The following is an 18197-nucleotide window of genomic DNA, read 5'->3' on the forward strand; positions in this document are numbered from 1 at the left end:
CTTCTCTTCCATCTCTGTGTTGTTAGACATATCTGAGAAGTAAAAAGTGTTGATTAATGGACGCACAGCAAGGAAGTGAACCAAATAACATCCAGGGGCCCAAAACATTCTCTTGTTCTTATTTTGTATTAAAAAATGCCTCGTATTTACTGTTCTGTAATCTCTATTTACAGGTTCTACTTAGAAATGTGGCTGGCTTTTTGCTTTTAGGACAGCTGAAGATGTACAGGAAATATGGGGAGGTGAGTGGGGGATGACATGCACCAATTAATCACAGACCGGGAGTTTAACCTGCAATCAGTGCGAAGAGGACTGTGGCCTCTGTACATGGGGCGCCTGCTCGACCAACTGAGCTAAACTAGCGGCCCGAAACGGATATCTGCAGCAAGTTCAGCTAACAATCCGCTCTGTAACTAAAATTCAACCTGAGATAAATGCCCTGACGCGGTGTCACGAAAGCCGTTCAGCGTTCAGATTTGCTGACTTCCTCGAATGCATCAGATCGATCCGACCTCCGTTCAACAAACGAGCATTTTAAAAGTACTTTTCTTCTCCTCTTGAGGACAGACCTGACAAAGCTTCATTTTTTCCTTTTTACTAATCTGCTTCATGATGTTAAAACTTAAGACCTGTTAATTAAAGTCAATCACAAGAAAAACAGGTTTTTTTTTGCAATGCAGCACTCGGAAAAGGAATTCTTCAACCAGAAGTCGTTTACTGCTAAATTAGTAGTTAACCGCTGGCTACACGCCCGACATGTTCACTGCTGTCCCCGGAGGCTATATCATCGTCAGACTATAGCCAATGGGATCCGAGATTTACTCTGTTACTTTGGTTTCCTAATTGCTGCTTTTTACACATTTCTGCTTTGCTTTTCACTGTTTGTATTCAGCGATTAATTTTCTAAGTCAACTTAAGTTGCATGTGAAGTGAGTTTTTCTACAGTAATTTTAACAGCCTCTTTCCTTAAGATTTTTTTTGTCTTTATTAGATAGGACAGTGAAGATAAACATGAAATATTGGGAGGATAGAGTGGGGCTAGACATCCATCAAAGGGCCAGGAGTCGGGCCCAATCCCAATCTCCACACTCTTGGTCTTTGAGGCGCGTTCCCGGTAAATGCGCGAGTTTTTAGTGCCGTCCCACTGTCAAATCACAGAGTGTGTCAGGGCTCTGATGGGGACTTTACAATGCCAAATTACGGACTTTCCGTGAGTCCACATATCTGCAGACTTTCCTGTGGAACTTACCCAGGGTTCATAGAGAACTTGGTGATGTATACAAATGCAATTGTCCAGACCCCACTTAATGTAAACAAATGTTCATACACTGAAGTAGTATTCAATAAAGTTTGACCCAAAAAAAAAAGAAATGTAAACAATGCAAGCATCGACAGTGACGGGAACCGCAAATATGTTTATCTGTAAGTGGCAACAATTATATATTCACAAATGATTAACATTAATGCCTTTCTGACTTTTGATAGTTTTGTAAATAAAGCTGATCTTATCTTATCTTAAAATATGCCTATGTAAACACTGTAAGACACAAATACATGCTTGAGGTCGGCTTTTTTTCTTATTCGATTTAATGGCCCATCTGGTTTCCAGCGTATGATGCCAAGATAGTGTGTCCCATTCCTCATTCTTATGCAGTTCTCAAACCCTCACAGACTCAAGCACTCACACTATTAAAGTCTGTGAATGTTCAGTGCTTGGGCTTTAGGGTGGAGATTGGGATGGGCCTCAGAGTCCAACCCGTGGCCACTGCGTCAGAGACTTGCTCTACAACCTGAGCTAAACCAGTGCTCTTTCTTTAAGCTATAGCTCAAGAAAAGATTTCTAATGTCTATTATAATTGCAATTCCATTCAATGTCTTTGTATGTGTCCATCTGTTCCTTACCTGCATAAGAGTTTCTGTGAACGTGCTCCACATAGAGGAACAGCAGGAACAGGCCGAAGCCAATGAATGACGCTATTGTACAACACAACAGGAACGCGTAACTGCCTCGACTGTGGATCACCTGCAGGAAGAGACACACGCACACACACACACACACACACACACACACACACACACTGTAGGTTTCTAATTATCAAACAACTATACAATCAACACTGGAAAGCAATGTAGCCACAGAACAGGTTTAAAATGTTTACTTAACACTTAGTTCATTCCAACACAGCGAGCAGTCACTGTGTTCACTAATCCTTGTGAACAATAATGCCCTGATGAAGTGCCGAACAATGCTGAGGTTAAAGTGATGGTCCACAGCAGGATTTCCATCCTGGTTGGGTTATTTTATTTTATCAAATGTGCATTATTTATGGAAGTCCGGCTATACAGAGGCAGTTTGTAAAACAGACCTGTGCTGCAAATATTAATGTACCAAAATAAATAAATAAATAAAATAACCTCGGAAAAAATCATGGCAGTCGGCATGAATTGAATGACAAATACATTTCTTACAGATCCAACAAGCAGCTGCAGCATCATCTCTCCTGTGCTGGCACATGTTACCAGGATTGTTGTGGCACAACCTTTAACACACAAGAGATAGAAAGTTAAAATGAGTTCATCAATGTGTAAATACCAAGGCCAGGACTGTAGAAGTGAACTATGACCAGGATGCAAACTGTTCCGTCTCTGACTGTTATCACGCTATTTTAACAATATAATATTCAATAATAACAATACGCCCCTAATGCAAACACACACACACACACACACACAAAAGGAGAGGCCGACTCACTCACTGCAAACCAAGAGCATATTTGTCAGCATGTTCACCTTTGTAGTCCAGTATGTCTTCTGTGAAGGCCAGCATGGAGGGGAACACACTGCTGATGCACAGTCCCAACACACAAGTGCCGATGAAGAGGAACACACAGCTGGTGTAGAAGATCATCAGCAGACACTGCACCAGTATGACCCCCACCTGAGACGCACAGACAGATACAGATACAGACAGACAGTTAGAGGAAGTCTGTGTGCGCTGTACAAAACAGACCACAGTTATGTTGCTGTGCAGAATTTAAACAATATAATTATAATATAGCAAAGCAAACAAAGCACAACACCTCCCTCAGAGCAAACAGACAGAACACAACTGGTTTTGACACTGATTTGCCACAAGACATATACACTGTCCCACAATGCAAATATACCAAATATACATCAAAATCACAACTTATCAGCAAATAATGTCACTGACTGAAACTCACTGTTTCTCATCCTAAACTAGATTATTAGTTTAATCTAGTCACCTTAAACTAGATTATTGTAAGCATTAAAGATTATAAAGATTGTTTGATTTTAAACACATAGCGAACACACCATGGCCTAATTTGTTCTTGTTAAACCTGATATAATACACATCTTCATCTAGATTATATTACCCAAAGCAGAGAGATGCATTGGCAGAAGTTATGTCCCAAACATTATGGGAACTCTACGTGAAGGGTGAGGTTAGTTGCCAAAGCTCAAGATAAAACCAGGGACCTTTATATCTTCCGTCCAAGGGTCTCCCAATTAAGCTTTTTCAGCTTAAAAGTGACCTATTAGAGACCCCATATCAGACTGCAATTAGGTAATAGTTCTAAAAACCAGGGTAATGTGCCATCATCCAAGATAACAGAACTACAGCAGCAGGGATTTCGCCAAGATACATGGGTTACTTTGTGGGTAGGACAACAAGGAATTTCAAGAAAGAAAGTACTCAGTCAACTCTAACATTGACAGTAAATCCTATTTGATCACCTGTAGGATATCTACTATAGAGACTGCTATGAGCCAGCACCCTTAAAGTGGCAGTGTGTTCCTAAAACGCAGCTTTCCTGCTGCCGAAACCCGGGATCGAACCAGGGACCTTTAGATCTTCAGTCTAACGCTCTCCCAACTGAGCTATTTCGGCCCTGCAGCAGGGTGTATGTTGACCCTGAATGTAAAAGTAAACCAACTTAATCCAGAGAATCTGAGAGAAAACACACCAAGAGCTGTTTCTGTGTCGCTTACAATCAGACTGGATTATCTGCAGTTTGGAAAGCAGGTTTAAAACACAGCTTCATGCTTCACAGGTCCTGTTTGCTGAGTCATAAAGTTTCAGCTAAAGCTAAAACACAGCTACTCTGCAGCGTAGCAGTGTGAACACTCAGCGCCCTTTACCCTTTTTTCTACTTCGTGTGAGAGAAACATGCAATGAATACCACTCAGATAGCACGTCTACCTTATAAAATATGCCTTTTGAAATGTCATGTTTTCTGTAAGATTGTTTCTTAAACGCTGACGTCTGACATCAATTATTATTCATCAATCAATTCATCCAATACAAAGAAAAACACATTTTTTAAGCAAACACTGTAAACTGTCGAATTTGTAGACTGCAGGTTCATATTTGTGCCATGCAGTTAGTTCCCTCAAATAAATAGTCCCCCTTGTTTAAAGTATGTTAAATCATCATGATTTGGTTTGATCTGCTGAATAACACCAGGACCAGCAGCAGCAGTTTTACTTTTTAAATCCAATAATTGACTTGTTGTATATGATTCTAATTACAAACGTACCTTTTGTGTAGCAAAAATATCCCTTATCTGATGTTAAAATAAAACTTTCATTGAGGAAAAAAAATGCAATAGGTTTCCTACGATGGTCGACAAGGGCAATCACGCTGTAACGGCCAAAATGGTTTCTATTAGAAGAAAGAGGCTGGAAATTCAGAAGCGATGCCAAAAAAACATGCAATAGTCCAAAACAAATGAAACGACAGAGACGTGCTGCAAATGAAGAAAAACATGCTGCAAAGGGCCGAAACAGATGCATTAACATGAAACGCGCTGCAAATTCAGATTCAGAACGATGCAAAGTTAAAAACGCACAAACCCACAAACCAAATGCAAAAGAAAAACTCTGCAAATCCAGGAAGCACTCCAGGACTGTTGATTGATTGTTCACTCCAGGTCAGAACTTCTAAATCAGTGGTTCTCAAAGTGGGGTCTGCGAACCACAGCCTGGGTGTCCGCGAAATAAGTATAATACATTTATAAGAAGTTATCAAATTGTGCAGTATCTTTAAAACTGCATGTCTGAAGATGAGGACCATTTGAAACATGAAACAAGCATATTGTGTCCATTACTCCTAGCCACGTTAACTTTGGACCAATAGAAACTGGTATGATTGTGACTCATCAAGTCAACCTGTCATGAATCACTCAACTCACTCAGGTCGCAACAAACCGTTCCTGCGGCTGTCTTGCTGCTGTTCATTTTCTGAAAGCATTTAAAATCAATTGTATAAAATATAAGTGGTATTAACATGATTCAAAATGTTTTACTGTTACTCATTATGAAACAGGTCTGAAGTATTTAGGTGGATATGTTTTACAATACAAATAATACAATACAATGGCATCTAAGAGTATAAATGGTAGTAAGCATATGCTTAATCTGTGTTCAGATTATGAGGAGGTACTTGGAAATTGTTCTCCCCTGTAATCGGTCCCTGGCCCCGAAAAGTTTGAGATCCCCTGATCTAAATGAACTGAATTCTATTGAATTCTCTCCCACCAAAAAAAGTAAAAAATACACCAAATCTGTTGATCCATCACTTATCATCTAACACTGCAACTCAAAGGGATCAGCATGATGAACAATGAGCAGACCTGGCAATTCTTTCTGCTTCTTAAACACAGGTAGGAGAACATGATGACTCTCTGATGACAAGATTGAAACTGAAGACCCCGTATCAGGCTGCAATTAGTCAACAGTGCTTTAAGTCAACGCAATGTGCCATCATTCAAGATAACAGAAGTAAAGCAGAAGGAATCTTCCCCAAGATGGGTTACTTTGAGGGTAGGACAACATGGAAATTCAAGAAAGACAGGACGCAATCAGCTCTAACATTGAATCCTATTGGAACACAAGTAGGATACTTATTATAGAGACACCCAGACGGCTATGAGCCAGCAGCTGTACCCTTAAAGTGGCAGTGTGTTCCTAAAACACAGCTTTTCCACTGCCGAAACCCGGGATCGAACCAGGGACCTTTAGATCTTCAGTCTAACGCTCTCCCAACTGAGCTATTTCGGCTCTGCAGCAGTGTGTATGTTGGCCCTGAATGCAAAAGTAAACCAACTAAATCCAGAGACTGGGAGAAAACACACAATCAGACTGGCTTATCTGCAGTTTGGAATGTAGCCAACAAAACACTGCATGTTCACTGGACCTGATCACTGAGTCATAACAGGCTAAAGCTATAGGGACAGCTACACTGCAGCTAAGCAGCATGAACACTCACTTTGCACTTTGACCTGCATTCTACTTTGTCCTCGGCTGTCCTCACTAGTGAAGAAAAAGTACAAATGTGTAAAGGCAGGATTTACATCACCAGCATGGATGTTTTGCACAGGATGGAGGAAACATATAAAGTCCATCAGAGCATTGTGTCATTGGAAAACAAAGCTGACCTCCTGCAGGGACCTTTACATTTTCTTGGCACCAACTATGTGAGTTCACTTCATCCCCCACACAACAACAGTATAACAGCAGGAGTTTATGCACAACAACCACGTGGGAGCAGACAAAGATAGGACAATGGAAACTCCAGAAGACAGGCCCAATCAAGCATTAAATCAACAATGAAATATCAAAACACTGTAAACTAGACTGCTATGTGTTAGCAGCTTTAACCATAACCATTCCCAAACTATAGCTCACCTGCTGTCAGGGTCTGGCAGCCCTAAGGTAAAAATGCATAAAGAATTAAGAGAATGTCAACTTCCCACAACTTGTTGTTGTTTTGTTAGTTGAGTTTGCTCACCATAGTTTTGGGCTCAAAAAGAACAAAATATGGCATTGAATGAGCAGAAGACAGAGAGTTGTTGGACCATGTTACTGACTGTAAATGTGGAGCAGATTCTGTTCAAAGCTCCAAGTCCATCTGGCCAACACAAAACAACAAAGCATCATCAAATTTCAAAGGAAACAATCCCAGCAACTCTCCTCGCATTCATTTCATCACGCAGGAGGAAAACCATTACCATTAACCATCACCTTAAGCATCAGCTGTGAGGACACATTGCAAACCATCATGGAACTATGTCCTCAAAGCACACACACAAAACATGGTGTTGAAACCTCAGAGCACAATCAGAAACAGCATGAGTCAGGACAGGATCTGTACTGCTGTATCTTTGAGCTGAGGACATTTTCCTTTAAACAGCCCTAATCACACACAGCACGAACAACATATTGTTGCTTGTTGGTTAGTTTGTAATAGGACTTTTGAAGTCTTGATCCTTAACAAAAAACTCAAACACAGTAATTATATTAGGTCTGAATTGTCCACCTCGCGTCACAAATTATAAATAAACTCAATAATATTTCAATCTAGGCTCAGTGCAGTTTACCTTTCATACCACTAGAGGGCAGAGCTCTGTAACAGTTAGTGCTCTTATTAAGTTGAGGCAATGTGTTTTGTTATTGCAGCTCTAGATTTACTTGCACATATTTATTGGCTTATAGATAATGTTGTGTATTATCTTTTAACTTTAATTAGATATTTAGAGCATATCTGGTGTTAATTCTGATTACATCCACCAAGACTTCTTGTTTTTGTCATGACATTTGGAGAAATAAGAAATGAATGAACGTAGAAAATCAAAGTATTTTATACAGATGCAAAGCAAACAACCTACAACCTGCAGGCACAGAGTCTGTGGCCCCGGCATCATTATATGTATGAGTATATTGGCTTTCAGTTACAATCCTGTTGTCGTTGCTGCTACCAAGGTGATACCTATGTGCTCATGCACATAACATGTTCATTGTATACTGTCCATTGTGCACTCTGGACAGGCTGTTAAGACATTAGTTTTCTGTAGATGTGACACTACTTAACAGTGAGGCTAACACTAAACTAACAAACTCTGGATCTCAGCCAAACGTTATACTATCAAGCTATTGTTTTGGTAGAATACTCTTGTCAACTTAAAGAACCAATTCCACACTTGCTGTGTATCATCAAACTGCAGACAGACAAAGTTAGCAGCCATATGGCAGAGACGATGGAGACCAAAACTGGTCAACTAGTTGCTAAAAACTTTTTTAAGGTGATTCAATTTAAGAAGTTTGCCCAAAAGTGGTGAAAAATTATATTTCTGCATCTATAAAAACCAGTGCAAGTTTCATGCCCAAATAATCAGAAAGTAGAAGTAACCAGAAATCTTAATGAGTTAACCCTTGGCCTGAAAATAAGTTTCTAATTTTAAACTGCCAAAATTACTAGCTTAGTTAAAAACACACAGAAAGTAAAGGAAAACATTCAGTGAGTGACAAAAACGGAGATATTCAGTCAGTGACAAAAATCTATTGTTGTTGAGTTCCCCAAATTAAGTGTTGAGTGTGACAAAGCAGTTATGCTTTAAGATCCTGTTGTCTGTGTACATACTTGATCCTTCTCTGAATGACACCACCTGATGCCGTCATGTGCGTTCACAGTTCAAATATTTGATCATAACTTTCATATGACATCTGCTGTATTGTCTCTACAAGAAATTATTGCTCAGTGTGACACACAAGTATCTTTTCTTAATACAGAGTGAGGTTAAGTACTGTGCGAACTCCTATTGTGACTTACCAGACTAAAGGTGAGCAGCCTGGGTGCTGTGTATTTGTAGGACAGGTAAATGAAAGCCAGTCTTCCTAGCGTGATGGCAGCCCAGAATATACTGTCCAGACATCCCGCAGTCTTATGACCCATCAGGAGAGGAGGGGACACCGCGTAGGTGTAGATGAAGCCAGCGTAGGAGCCCTGCAGGACAAGGACACAGCAGGATATTGTCACGGAGCACAGATGTTTAAGTCTAGCATTTTCTGTCTGCAGTGTATCTATGGATGCACAGGCTACGATCTCCTGATTACTGATACTGTAGAAAACTTTTTTTCTTTGATTTCTAACAAAATTTCTTGACATGTCAGCTGTACTGAACTTTAAAAGTGCATCATGTCTGTTTATTCAGATTTGACTGACTTTTGACTCACGGAAGTTGTGAAAAACTACAATAACTACCTTTACCTTGTTTTTAACACACTGGCATCTATTTTACCTCATGCCACGCCTTCACCTCACAAAGAATCCTCCACACCCTTTAACAAAACAACTTCCCTGCACTCCTCATAGTTTGAAAACCCTCTGGCATAAATTATAGTGTTTAATATTTTTGTATATATACAGTATAGTGTATAGTTTGAGTAGGAATTCTCACTATTATCCCGTCAGTGATGAAGAGGATGGCCCCGCCCAGAACGTGGAGGATGAAGAAAGTAAAACTGTGACCTTTGAGTTTGGCAGGGGTACAGCATCCAAACAAACTGCCATGACCTGGAGAGACAGGGACACTGAGAGGTCTTGTTTCGTTCAAAAAGTGTTCACAAGCACACATTTACAGTTAATGTTTTACCCTCATCACTGTCTCCAGAGGGGTTTGAGCCTGCCAGAGAGTCTTTTTCGAGCAGACAGGGACTTTTGCTGGAGCAGGGAAGCAGTCTCTCATGGGACATCAAAGCGAGCACTGCTGCTGGCACAGGGAGCTGCCGGGTCACACATAATGACACACACACACACACACGCACAAAGAGTCTTGTAATCCAACGTTTCCTGTCAGCTGATTCAAATTTGAGACATTCCCCTCATAAAAGCAGAATCCTTGTCATTGTATCTCTCCCTCTGCTTGGAACAGATCCAGCTCAAACAGACTAGCAGCAGTATTTCTGATCAGGTGGGAGCTTACTCCTTTATCTGAGAGGCAATATCAAGCTTTACAGCATGTAAAGAAATCCAAATAATTGCATTACAATAAAAGCAAACACCAGAGAACATGACTGGAAACTTGGACAATCCTCACTGGCTCTGAACAGAAGAGCATCTCAGGAGCAGCAGCACTGAGGAAGTTCATGTATCTTTTTTCGATTGTGAAACACTGAATTGGAAATACAGCCATTGTGTTTCATTCAAAGCCTAACCAGAAAAAGACACATCAGTGTTGCTGAGTTAAGCTTTACTCGTTGGCCTTCTGGTCCAATTGCACATGATATTTGTACAGTGATGTTTAAATGTTAAATGTAATTACATGCTTTGCCTTTCAATCTTATAATGAAACCAATTGATTCTACTGACTGTAGAACAATCTGTAGTACACCCGGAGTGTAAACAGAGGGAGAGCTTGTCTTCAGGTTAAAACACATGATGTAAAAGTGAACACCGGATGAGTATTTGTGCTGTTTTTAGTAATGCTAGTGTGGTGGCTTTAGTAATGACAATGTTTTTAATCCTTGCTGAGCCATTCCTGTTCTAACAGATGAATTGTAATGCCTTAAATCCGTGGTTCTCAACTGGTGGGTCGGGACCCAAAAGTGGGTTGCGGAGCAGTTTTCAGTGGGTCGCGGATGTGTCCTTGGAAAAAAACCCCGCTAACTGGGTAATCCAAGCTACAGTTACATTCTTGAAACTTGATGAGTCCTACAGTAATAGTATTTATGTTGCACTTTTTAGCATATTTCTGTAAAGGTAATATTTTCCGCTGCACCAATTTGGTTGACTATTACACTGTTGTGTTTTGTGATGTTGACATACTTTGATGATTCGTTCCGTCTCAGGTCCAAATTACACCAGTTTTTATTCAATATATTGAGTGGTTGAAGAAATCAGTAATTTGGGTCGCGGTTAGTCATTGGTGGTGGGTCCTGAGGCGAGACCAGTTAAGAACCACTGCCTTAAATACCTTGATAATGTTTCATCCAGCATACTACATATATTCCCATTGGCCTCTGCTGTGCTTTGTGCAATCTGGCAAATTTCACCATGATTACATGCTCAGTGAATTTCGTAATAAAATCTATACCAGCTGAGTAGCGTTGAGTCTATTTGAGCATGTGAGTGTCCTATTGTTAGCATTTAGCTCAGAGCTCTGCTGTGCCTAATTAAACCCCCACAGAGCTGCTAGCAAAGCTGCAGAGTCATCTTGGTGACAACTTGTGGGGCTGTCACTTTTTATCACAAGTTCTGCTGGTGTTAAATTTTCTCTTCTGGTTGTAAAATGAAAATTAATGTATTAAATTGCTGTTCTTATGATAGATTCACGTTTCTTTTACAGAAAAAGAAGAAATAAGCACTTGGAATCAATGTCATCCATATCAGTGTAGCCGAAACAAACATCTGAGAAACAAATTAGATTTATCAATACCAATGGACAGAATGCGTACAAGATAGGCTATCTCTTTTAGCCACCTTTCACATCGCTAATAAACACTTCATACCCACCAGGTAACCAATGAGATCTAAGACATTCCAAGGGCGACCTGTCAGATGATCAGACAGGTTGTAAACAGACTCACAGGTAAGAAGAAGTGAAAAGAAACGATTTCAAATAGTAAAATTAACATGTTTTTTATACTTTGATAATGTAATGTGTAGTTTTCTCGTGCTATAAAGAGCTATGACCAACATTTCAGGTCAACGTTCCAAATTAAGTTGTTTAAACAGTCTGGCTGAGCTGTTGGCTTTTTTCACAACCTGCTCGTGTTTTCTTTCCCTGTTAGACTTTGTTGAAGGGATTTGGCTTTTATTGGCAGGACAGCTTAAGAGAGATGAGAAATATTGGGAGGAGAGAGTGGGCGACGATGACCTCCAGCAAGAGTCGGTATCGTGTTAGCCCAGGCTGCTGCGTCGAGGACTACAGCCTCTGTTCATACTAGGACGCGCACTTTAGCCACTAAGCTAACCATCGCCCCAGTAAGTAAAAACATATTGTCACTTTCCAAAGTGATACTCAGGTAAGTGTAATCACACATAATATATTTAAATGGAGATACATGAGAACTGGACCAATACACCATTATCACTCATTAGAAGAGAGCCTGTTTCGTTGGAAGATACCTCTTATCATTGGTTATATTTGGTTCCTCTTAGTCAAATCACTCAACACAGCATGTTTCATACCTCGTCTTATCTGCAGCTACAACACTCACTGTTATTTACCTGTTCACAAGTAATACACATTTGAGCTGTTATATTAAACATAACGGACAATCAATCATATGCCATTGTCAGTTTTTATATAACATTAATATTGACATAAACTCACATTAATGAGGGCCATGATCCAGAAGGCATACGCTACCCTGGTGATGACCACGCCCTCTGTGTGCAGAGGATACTGGGAAATGTTGTGAGGCGCTGCTCCGTGCCCGGCCATGCTGCTGCGGAGGTGCTCGAGGTCTGAGGAAGAGGAGGAGTTGGAACCCAGGACACAGCTGTCCTCTGCCAGGAAAGGATCAGCCACCAGGGGACTAACCAGGGCACCCAGGCCTATGAAGAAATGCAAGGCCTAGAAGGAGACATGAACAAAGGTCCCCTTAACTTTATATCACATTGGCCTCTGGTAGCCTCGTGGTTAAGACACAAACTCTTTGACTATGAATCCTAATAATGCTGCATCCCAGGTTTGATTTAAGGGTATGTTACAGGTCATACACCTTTCTCTTTCCTCCTAATTTCAGTGTGAGCTGTCCAACAAAGCCAGAAAGCTAAAAGACAATTTGAAAGATATGACTGATTTAGAAGTGGACACTATAGATATTAGCTACATAGAAGTAGTAGCTAATTTTGTAGCTTCCTTGTTGAGGAACGCTGTGTGTTTCGATAGCAAGAGCCAGGGTATAAATTTAATCCAGGGGCATTTCGGGTGTTTTGAATCTGCTTTGCTACTTGCGCTTGTCTCCTTTCCAGTGTTGATCCAATGAATCCATTTGCAATGCAATAAAGCATGATCCAAAACAGATCTCCTCCATGCTAACATGCTAAGCTTACTGTAGTGCCGAACAAATGATGATACCGGCCTGTTCGACTTTCTTCTGACTGCCACCTACTGGACTGGTGGTGTAGTTACTTTTACAGTTTCTCCACACATCTTTGACCAGATTTGCATAATCTTCCCGGGACTTTAGACCGCTGTGGAAACGCAGACAACAATGGGCAACAGGAACTATTTAGTTCCTTGAAGATAAGTTCCTGGAACTAAAAGTTCCTGGTACTTTTGATCGAAAAGCATCTTATTAGTATGTTTTTTACTGTAGCCTACAAGAGGAACTGTGTCCATTTTATTGTTAAGGTTTTCTTAAGAGATTGGAAAGAGTATTTCATATTCCTCATCTAGTGTTTCATCTTGTATGATTTAAGACTGAATCATTTTCTAGATAACAGATGACAAATGTCTTACTTTTAAATGTTATCAGTTATACCAACTAACAAGTCAAAAAGGCCTAAGGCTAATTCTTTACATAAACTCCTTTCTAAACTGGCTGTAATCAATACTTTCACACCAATCTATCAAATAACCGTGTCGAAGAGATGAACCTCTAGAGAGATGTCTCTCCAGCTCCCCTGCAGCTTGAAAGGACTTGAGAGTGACTTTCAGTTTGTGTTTAGCTGTCAAGGCCGGAAACTTTACAGCTCTTGATCCCTCTTGCATACAGCAAAAACTGTATGCTACATTCTCACCATCAAACAACAAACAGCTGGCAGCTTGCTAGTGAGAAGAGTGAAACTAAAGAGCCAGTTATTTTCTTCAAGAGTTGGTAGAAGAAAACAGAGCTAAACATGAGTGAATACTGGACTTTAGCTGGCGGAACACCACTCAAAACTGATAAATATGTTGCTCTGAAATGACTGGATGTGTTAGTTTGTTACAATGTTTGCTTCCATATTTGTCATATAGGAGACATAAAGGAGATAACACGTCGATGTTGTTTAAAACTTTTTGTACAATATACATAACCCAACTCATTAAAGCCTCATTAAGGCTCATATGGCTAATATGCTAGAAAACTATGACCTGTTTCCACATTGAGCAGAGAAAAATCAATATAAGCACTAAATTGGAGTTCTGTTTACCTGATGAATTTAAGTGAGATATTCACACTCCTTTTCATTCTGTTTATTTCTGCTGATGAGCACTGAGACTAAAACAAACCTTATAAAGGTCAGCACACATAGTCATGTTACCTATTGTTTACATAGTTATGCATTCCCCTCCCTCAGTCCCCTGCCTGACCTGCAGGAAGGTGGCAGAGTCCTTCTGGTACAGCTTCACCAGCTGCCGGTTGGCGATGGTGTCAATCACTCCCATGGATTTACCAGCAACAGCCATGGCGATAGATAACAGCACCACGTTGTTGCATAATGGTATGATGGCAAACACGAGCGAGATGAGCAGAGTGCAGCAGAGGAGGGCTGACAGGGAGCACAGGAGGCTGGAGAGGACACAGAAGAAGACAGGGTTAAAGACTGTATTCAGAGTTGATAATAAAATAGACGGAGTTTAGTTTTCAGCATATTCTTATAAAACTGGAACTGGAACTCAGGCCAAATTGAGCAGCCTCTTGTTTGAGTTGAGTCACCTTGATGGTTTGCTGCTTCACTAACCTTTATTTACCCAGTGGTTTTATCACAGCCCTGCAGCAGCAATACACCTCCACATTATCTTCACCTTGTATTATCATTCTTTCCTGCCAACTTTCCACACTCTCTTTAACCTTGTCCTAGATTACTTTTGCTAAGGGCACATTTCACCCAGAGCCGCAGACATAGGGGCACGGATATAATAAGTTCAGTGGCTGGAATAGGTTGTAGCAGTAATCATGAAGCTTTAAGCTACATATCAAACCAGTTTCAAAGAATTAAACAGCATTTCAGAGCTGTTCCTACATATTGTTACGTGCATCAATGAGGAAGCTGACATATCAGTTGACCGATTTTTTATTGGTGGCCACAAATATTTTGATATCTATGTATGTTGGCTGTGGCTCAGCAGTAGAGTTGGTTGTCTTTCAATCAGAAGGTTGGAGGTTCGGTCCCAAGCTCCCAGGTACAGACTGCCATGGTCCCTGGATAACTATAATACTATAACACTAACAATACTTTGCAACCCTTTTCTTCAATCATGAAATGTGCTACATACATTTAAGCCCTCCTTAGTATAAATTGAAACAACTATAGAGATTCCCGAAACCTTCAGCTGGCGCCAACATCAGTTTAAAATTCTTATTTGGTTCTGGCCATACTTCTGCAAAAGTAACAACATTCTCAACAGCCTAAGCTTTGGTTTGTGTTACAGTTTTTCTTGATTGCTTTTATGCAGCAGTCAACTCAAACTCCACATTTTCAAAACAGTTAACACACAGGCCGAAACTTTTCCACTCATGGTCGAATGAATGCAAAAGGCTCTAACCGTGCCAAAACATTTAAAATATGCAACAAAAGCAAATTTTGCCTTCAAACAACACAACTTGCAAACAAGTGTATGAGCTCCTCCAATCAACCATTACACAGTGGACAACAAAATACAAAATACAGCACTCAGTGCGAATCAGTGCACCATTGCTTGTCATTGTAGCCTATTACTGTACGTAGCTGTCATGCCAGTGCCATTTGTTGTCAAATATGCCTTCTTGCAAAGAATTGGATCCAGAATCAGAAATGCTTTGATGCAAATTTTATTGATTCCATTGATTCTTTTTTTCAAACTGTGGCTGAAAACTGAAACACTGTAAATATTACACAAAATACATGTAAACCAAAATAAAATCTATTAGAGTATAAGAAATTACGAAAATAAAAATAAAATCCATTACAATAAAGTATACAAATCTATTCTATTATACTCTATACTAGAGTATAAGAAATAGCCACAATTGATACTCACTCTCATCTGCCTTAGACCTCTTTTATCCATTTTGCCAAAGAACAACACAGACGCTGCACCTTTGAAGGCCTGCGGACTGATTGCTAATTAAATAAATAATAAAAAGATTTGTGTAAAGGAGTGTCAAACAGGTGCTTCAGTGATTTCATACTGATGTAGGTAGTTTCTAATAGTTAGGAACAGATGGTTTCTGTTTGGTTAGCATAGCTAAAACAATGGAGTTTGGACTGCTTGAATGACGTCCGTGTTTACTGTTCTGTAAAGGGTTTGGAAAATGTGTCAATCCAATGAGAAAAGGTTAACACATTTGCAAGAGGTGTCTTGTGCTCTGCTGAGACAGTGATGATGAAAACCGAGTGGATCCCAGTTTTTTTAAGCAGGTCAAAGCAATCAAGAAGAACTGTAACTGATATAAAATACATAATATTCTTTGTAACGGCATGTTATCATTGTCATGTGAGCGTGAGAATGATGACATAGTATTTAGCTAGAACCACAGTGTTACAGTGCCACCCGCATATTCCTGTTTATATTTAGGGTCAGAATAGTGAGAATATAAACCTTTAATGAGAGTGCATTAAAGGCTTGATCCCCAGCTCCTGCAGTCTACATGCAGTATCCTTGGGGAATACACTGAAACCCAAGTTGCTCCCTAAGGTATGGCTATAGGTGTGTGTGAATTAATCAGATTAGATCCTGATGGACAGGTTTGCACCTTGTAGGGCAGCCTCTGTCATCATTGTTTCGATGTGCGTGTGAAAGGGTGAATGTTGCAGTAATGCAAAGTGCTTTGAAGACTAGAATGTCGCAATCTTTGTCTTAATTTTATCCAACAGAGCTTGCAGATGGCAGACAAAAAGTGTAATGGACCAGTTGTCATTTAACAGAAAACTAAGCTAAGGTAACTAAGCTAGCTTCACAGGCTGCTCAATGTGTGAAGTAAAGGCACAGACCTGACGCAGCCATCAGCCCATTTGAATATTCAACATTTGCCAGTCAAATTTAGAAATTTAGAACCGTCTGTCTACATCTCTCTACAGCAAACATCTCAAAATGGTCATTCAAATACTTCAAATCCCTACTTGTAGTCAAACACATTAACTATTTAACCCCAGGGGCTGAGCTGCTGTCAGAATTTGAGAAAGTCCAAAATTCCTGAGCTGACCCCACCCACCAAAATAACTTCTAACCTTCCACCAACCAAACTTTATGAAATTTTTGTCCAGTTTTTTTAATCACAATAGTCTGTGTTCTATCTTCTGTCTGTGATGTGTTCTTTGTATTTCCATCTCCCTGTAATGGGCTGAATGTAAACATAGGGTAAATAAACAAAACATTTTCTACAATGCCAGGAATGTGATTCTGGTACAGTATACTAATGTTACAGTATACTCATATTACTGCCCAGAATATAAATATCATACATGGTATATTTGACTGCCTGGTTTCTAATTTACAGGTTGAGCAGAGGTGGGAACCATTTATTTATTTACTTTGCAACATTTTACAGGAAAAAAAATATTTAATTCAGTATTTTTTAAAGTATTTCATTGACTTTAATTACAAACTGAACTGTAGGCACATTTACGAATGTAAGACTCTCTCTTTGTTGACTGTTTGTTGTCCCACAGACCTGCCTGCTTCATGTGTAAAATTAATACATATATTAAACCTGTACAAAAAACTACAAATTCTAAATTCATTTTCCCTGAAGTCTTTTTTTTCTTCTTCTTTTTTTTAAACTTAATGTGTATGAAAGTATTCGTGTGTTAACATTTGTCATTTCCCTGCACGTTCAAATTCTAGAAATGACCATGTTATATTATTACACTTAAAAATTACTAATTACACCTCATAATGTTTTCTATGTATAATTAGCTTTGCATGAACACATAAGATGTATATTCCATTTGTATGTAGACAAGTCATTTACAGACACCGAAGTGTATTGGATGATATATAATAATATTTAACTTTTCGATTAGACAAAGTACGATACCCCGTTAAGTATACCATAGTCATAATTAGTCTTTAATCGGAACATTAAAGGAATATTAGATTTCTTTAGGTATGATAAGGTAAACAAAATAACTGTTGACTGATTGTAGTCTGTGGGTAATGTTCTTGTTTAACATCCCTTAAGCACACTCACGTCTTCTTGAAGAGTCCTCCCAGGCTGCTGCCCACCAGCAGGAAGAACTGCTGGGAGAAGAAGACCCAGGTGATCTGCTGCAGGGTGGACTGGGTCTGACACCTCAGGTCCAGAATGGTGGGCCCCAGGAAGGCGATGCACAGGCCGAAACTGAAGAACACACTCCAGTAGGTGAGCGTGTGCTGCCAGTGGAGCTTAAACAGCGTCCAGATCCGCCCGTCCAGGAGCTTCATGTCTGTCTGAACTCCTGAGCGCTGCAGGGGCCGAGCGGCTGCCAGCTGTTCATTCAG

The 18197-nt window shown here is 39.9% G+C and overlaps 1 protein-coding gene and 2 non-coding genes across 3 annotated transcripts; all 3 read right to left on the bottom strand.

Moving 5' to 3' along the window:
• Window positions 1–1840: 1840 nt before the first annotated feature.
• On the bottom strand, window positions 1841–18197 carry mfsd4aa (major facilitator superfamily domain containing 4Aa). Its single transcript, XM_069677420.1, has 9 exons — window positions 17908–18197; window positions 14106–14304; window positions 12138–12380; window positions 9456–9585; window positions 9261–9376; window positions 8633–8806; window positions 2791–2938; window positions 2470–2540; window positions 1841–2023 (listed from the first exon to the last, which is right to left on the bottom strand). Exons 1-9 carry the CDS (start codon window positions 18138–18140, stop codon window positions 1841–1843), a joined length of 1497 nt encoding a protein of 498 aa, XP_069533521.1. The 5' UTR covers window positions 18141–18197.
• Window positions 3841–3913, bottom strand: trnaf-gaa (transfer RNA phenylalanine (anticodon GAA)). The gene has a single exon. It is a non-coding gene; the product is annotated as a tRNA-Phe (tRNA).
• trnaf-gaa (transfer RNA phenylalanine (anticodon GAA)) lies at window positions 6012–6084 on the bottom strand. Its single transcript has one exon. It is a non-coding gene; the product is annotated as a tRNA-Phe (tRNA).

Source organism: Semicossyphus pulcher, unplaced genomic scaffold, assembly GCF_022749685.1.
Source record: "Semicossyphus pulcher isolate SPU_LCO1_2020_fin unplaced genomic scaffold, fSemPul1.0.p SCAF_3, whole genome shotgun sequence".
In the NCBI taxonomy this organism is placed as follows: Eukaryota; Metazoa; Chordata; class Actinopteri; order Labriformes; family Labridae; genus Semicossyphus; species Semicossyphus pulcher.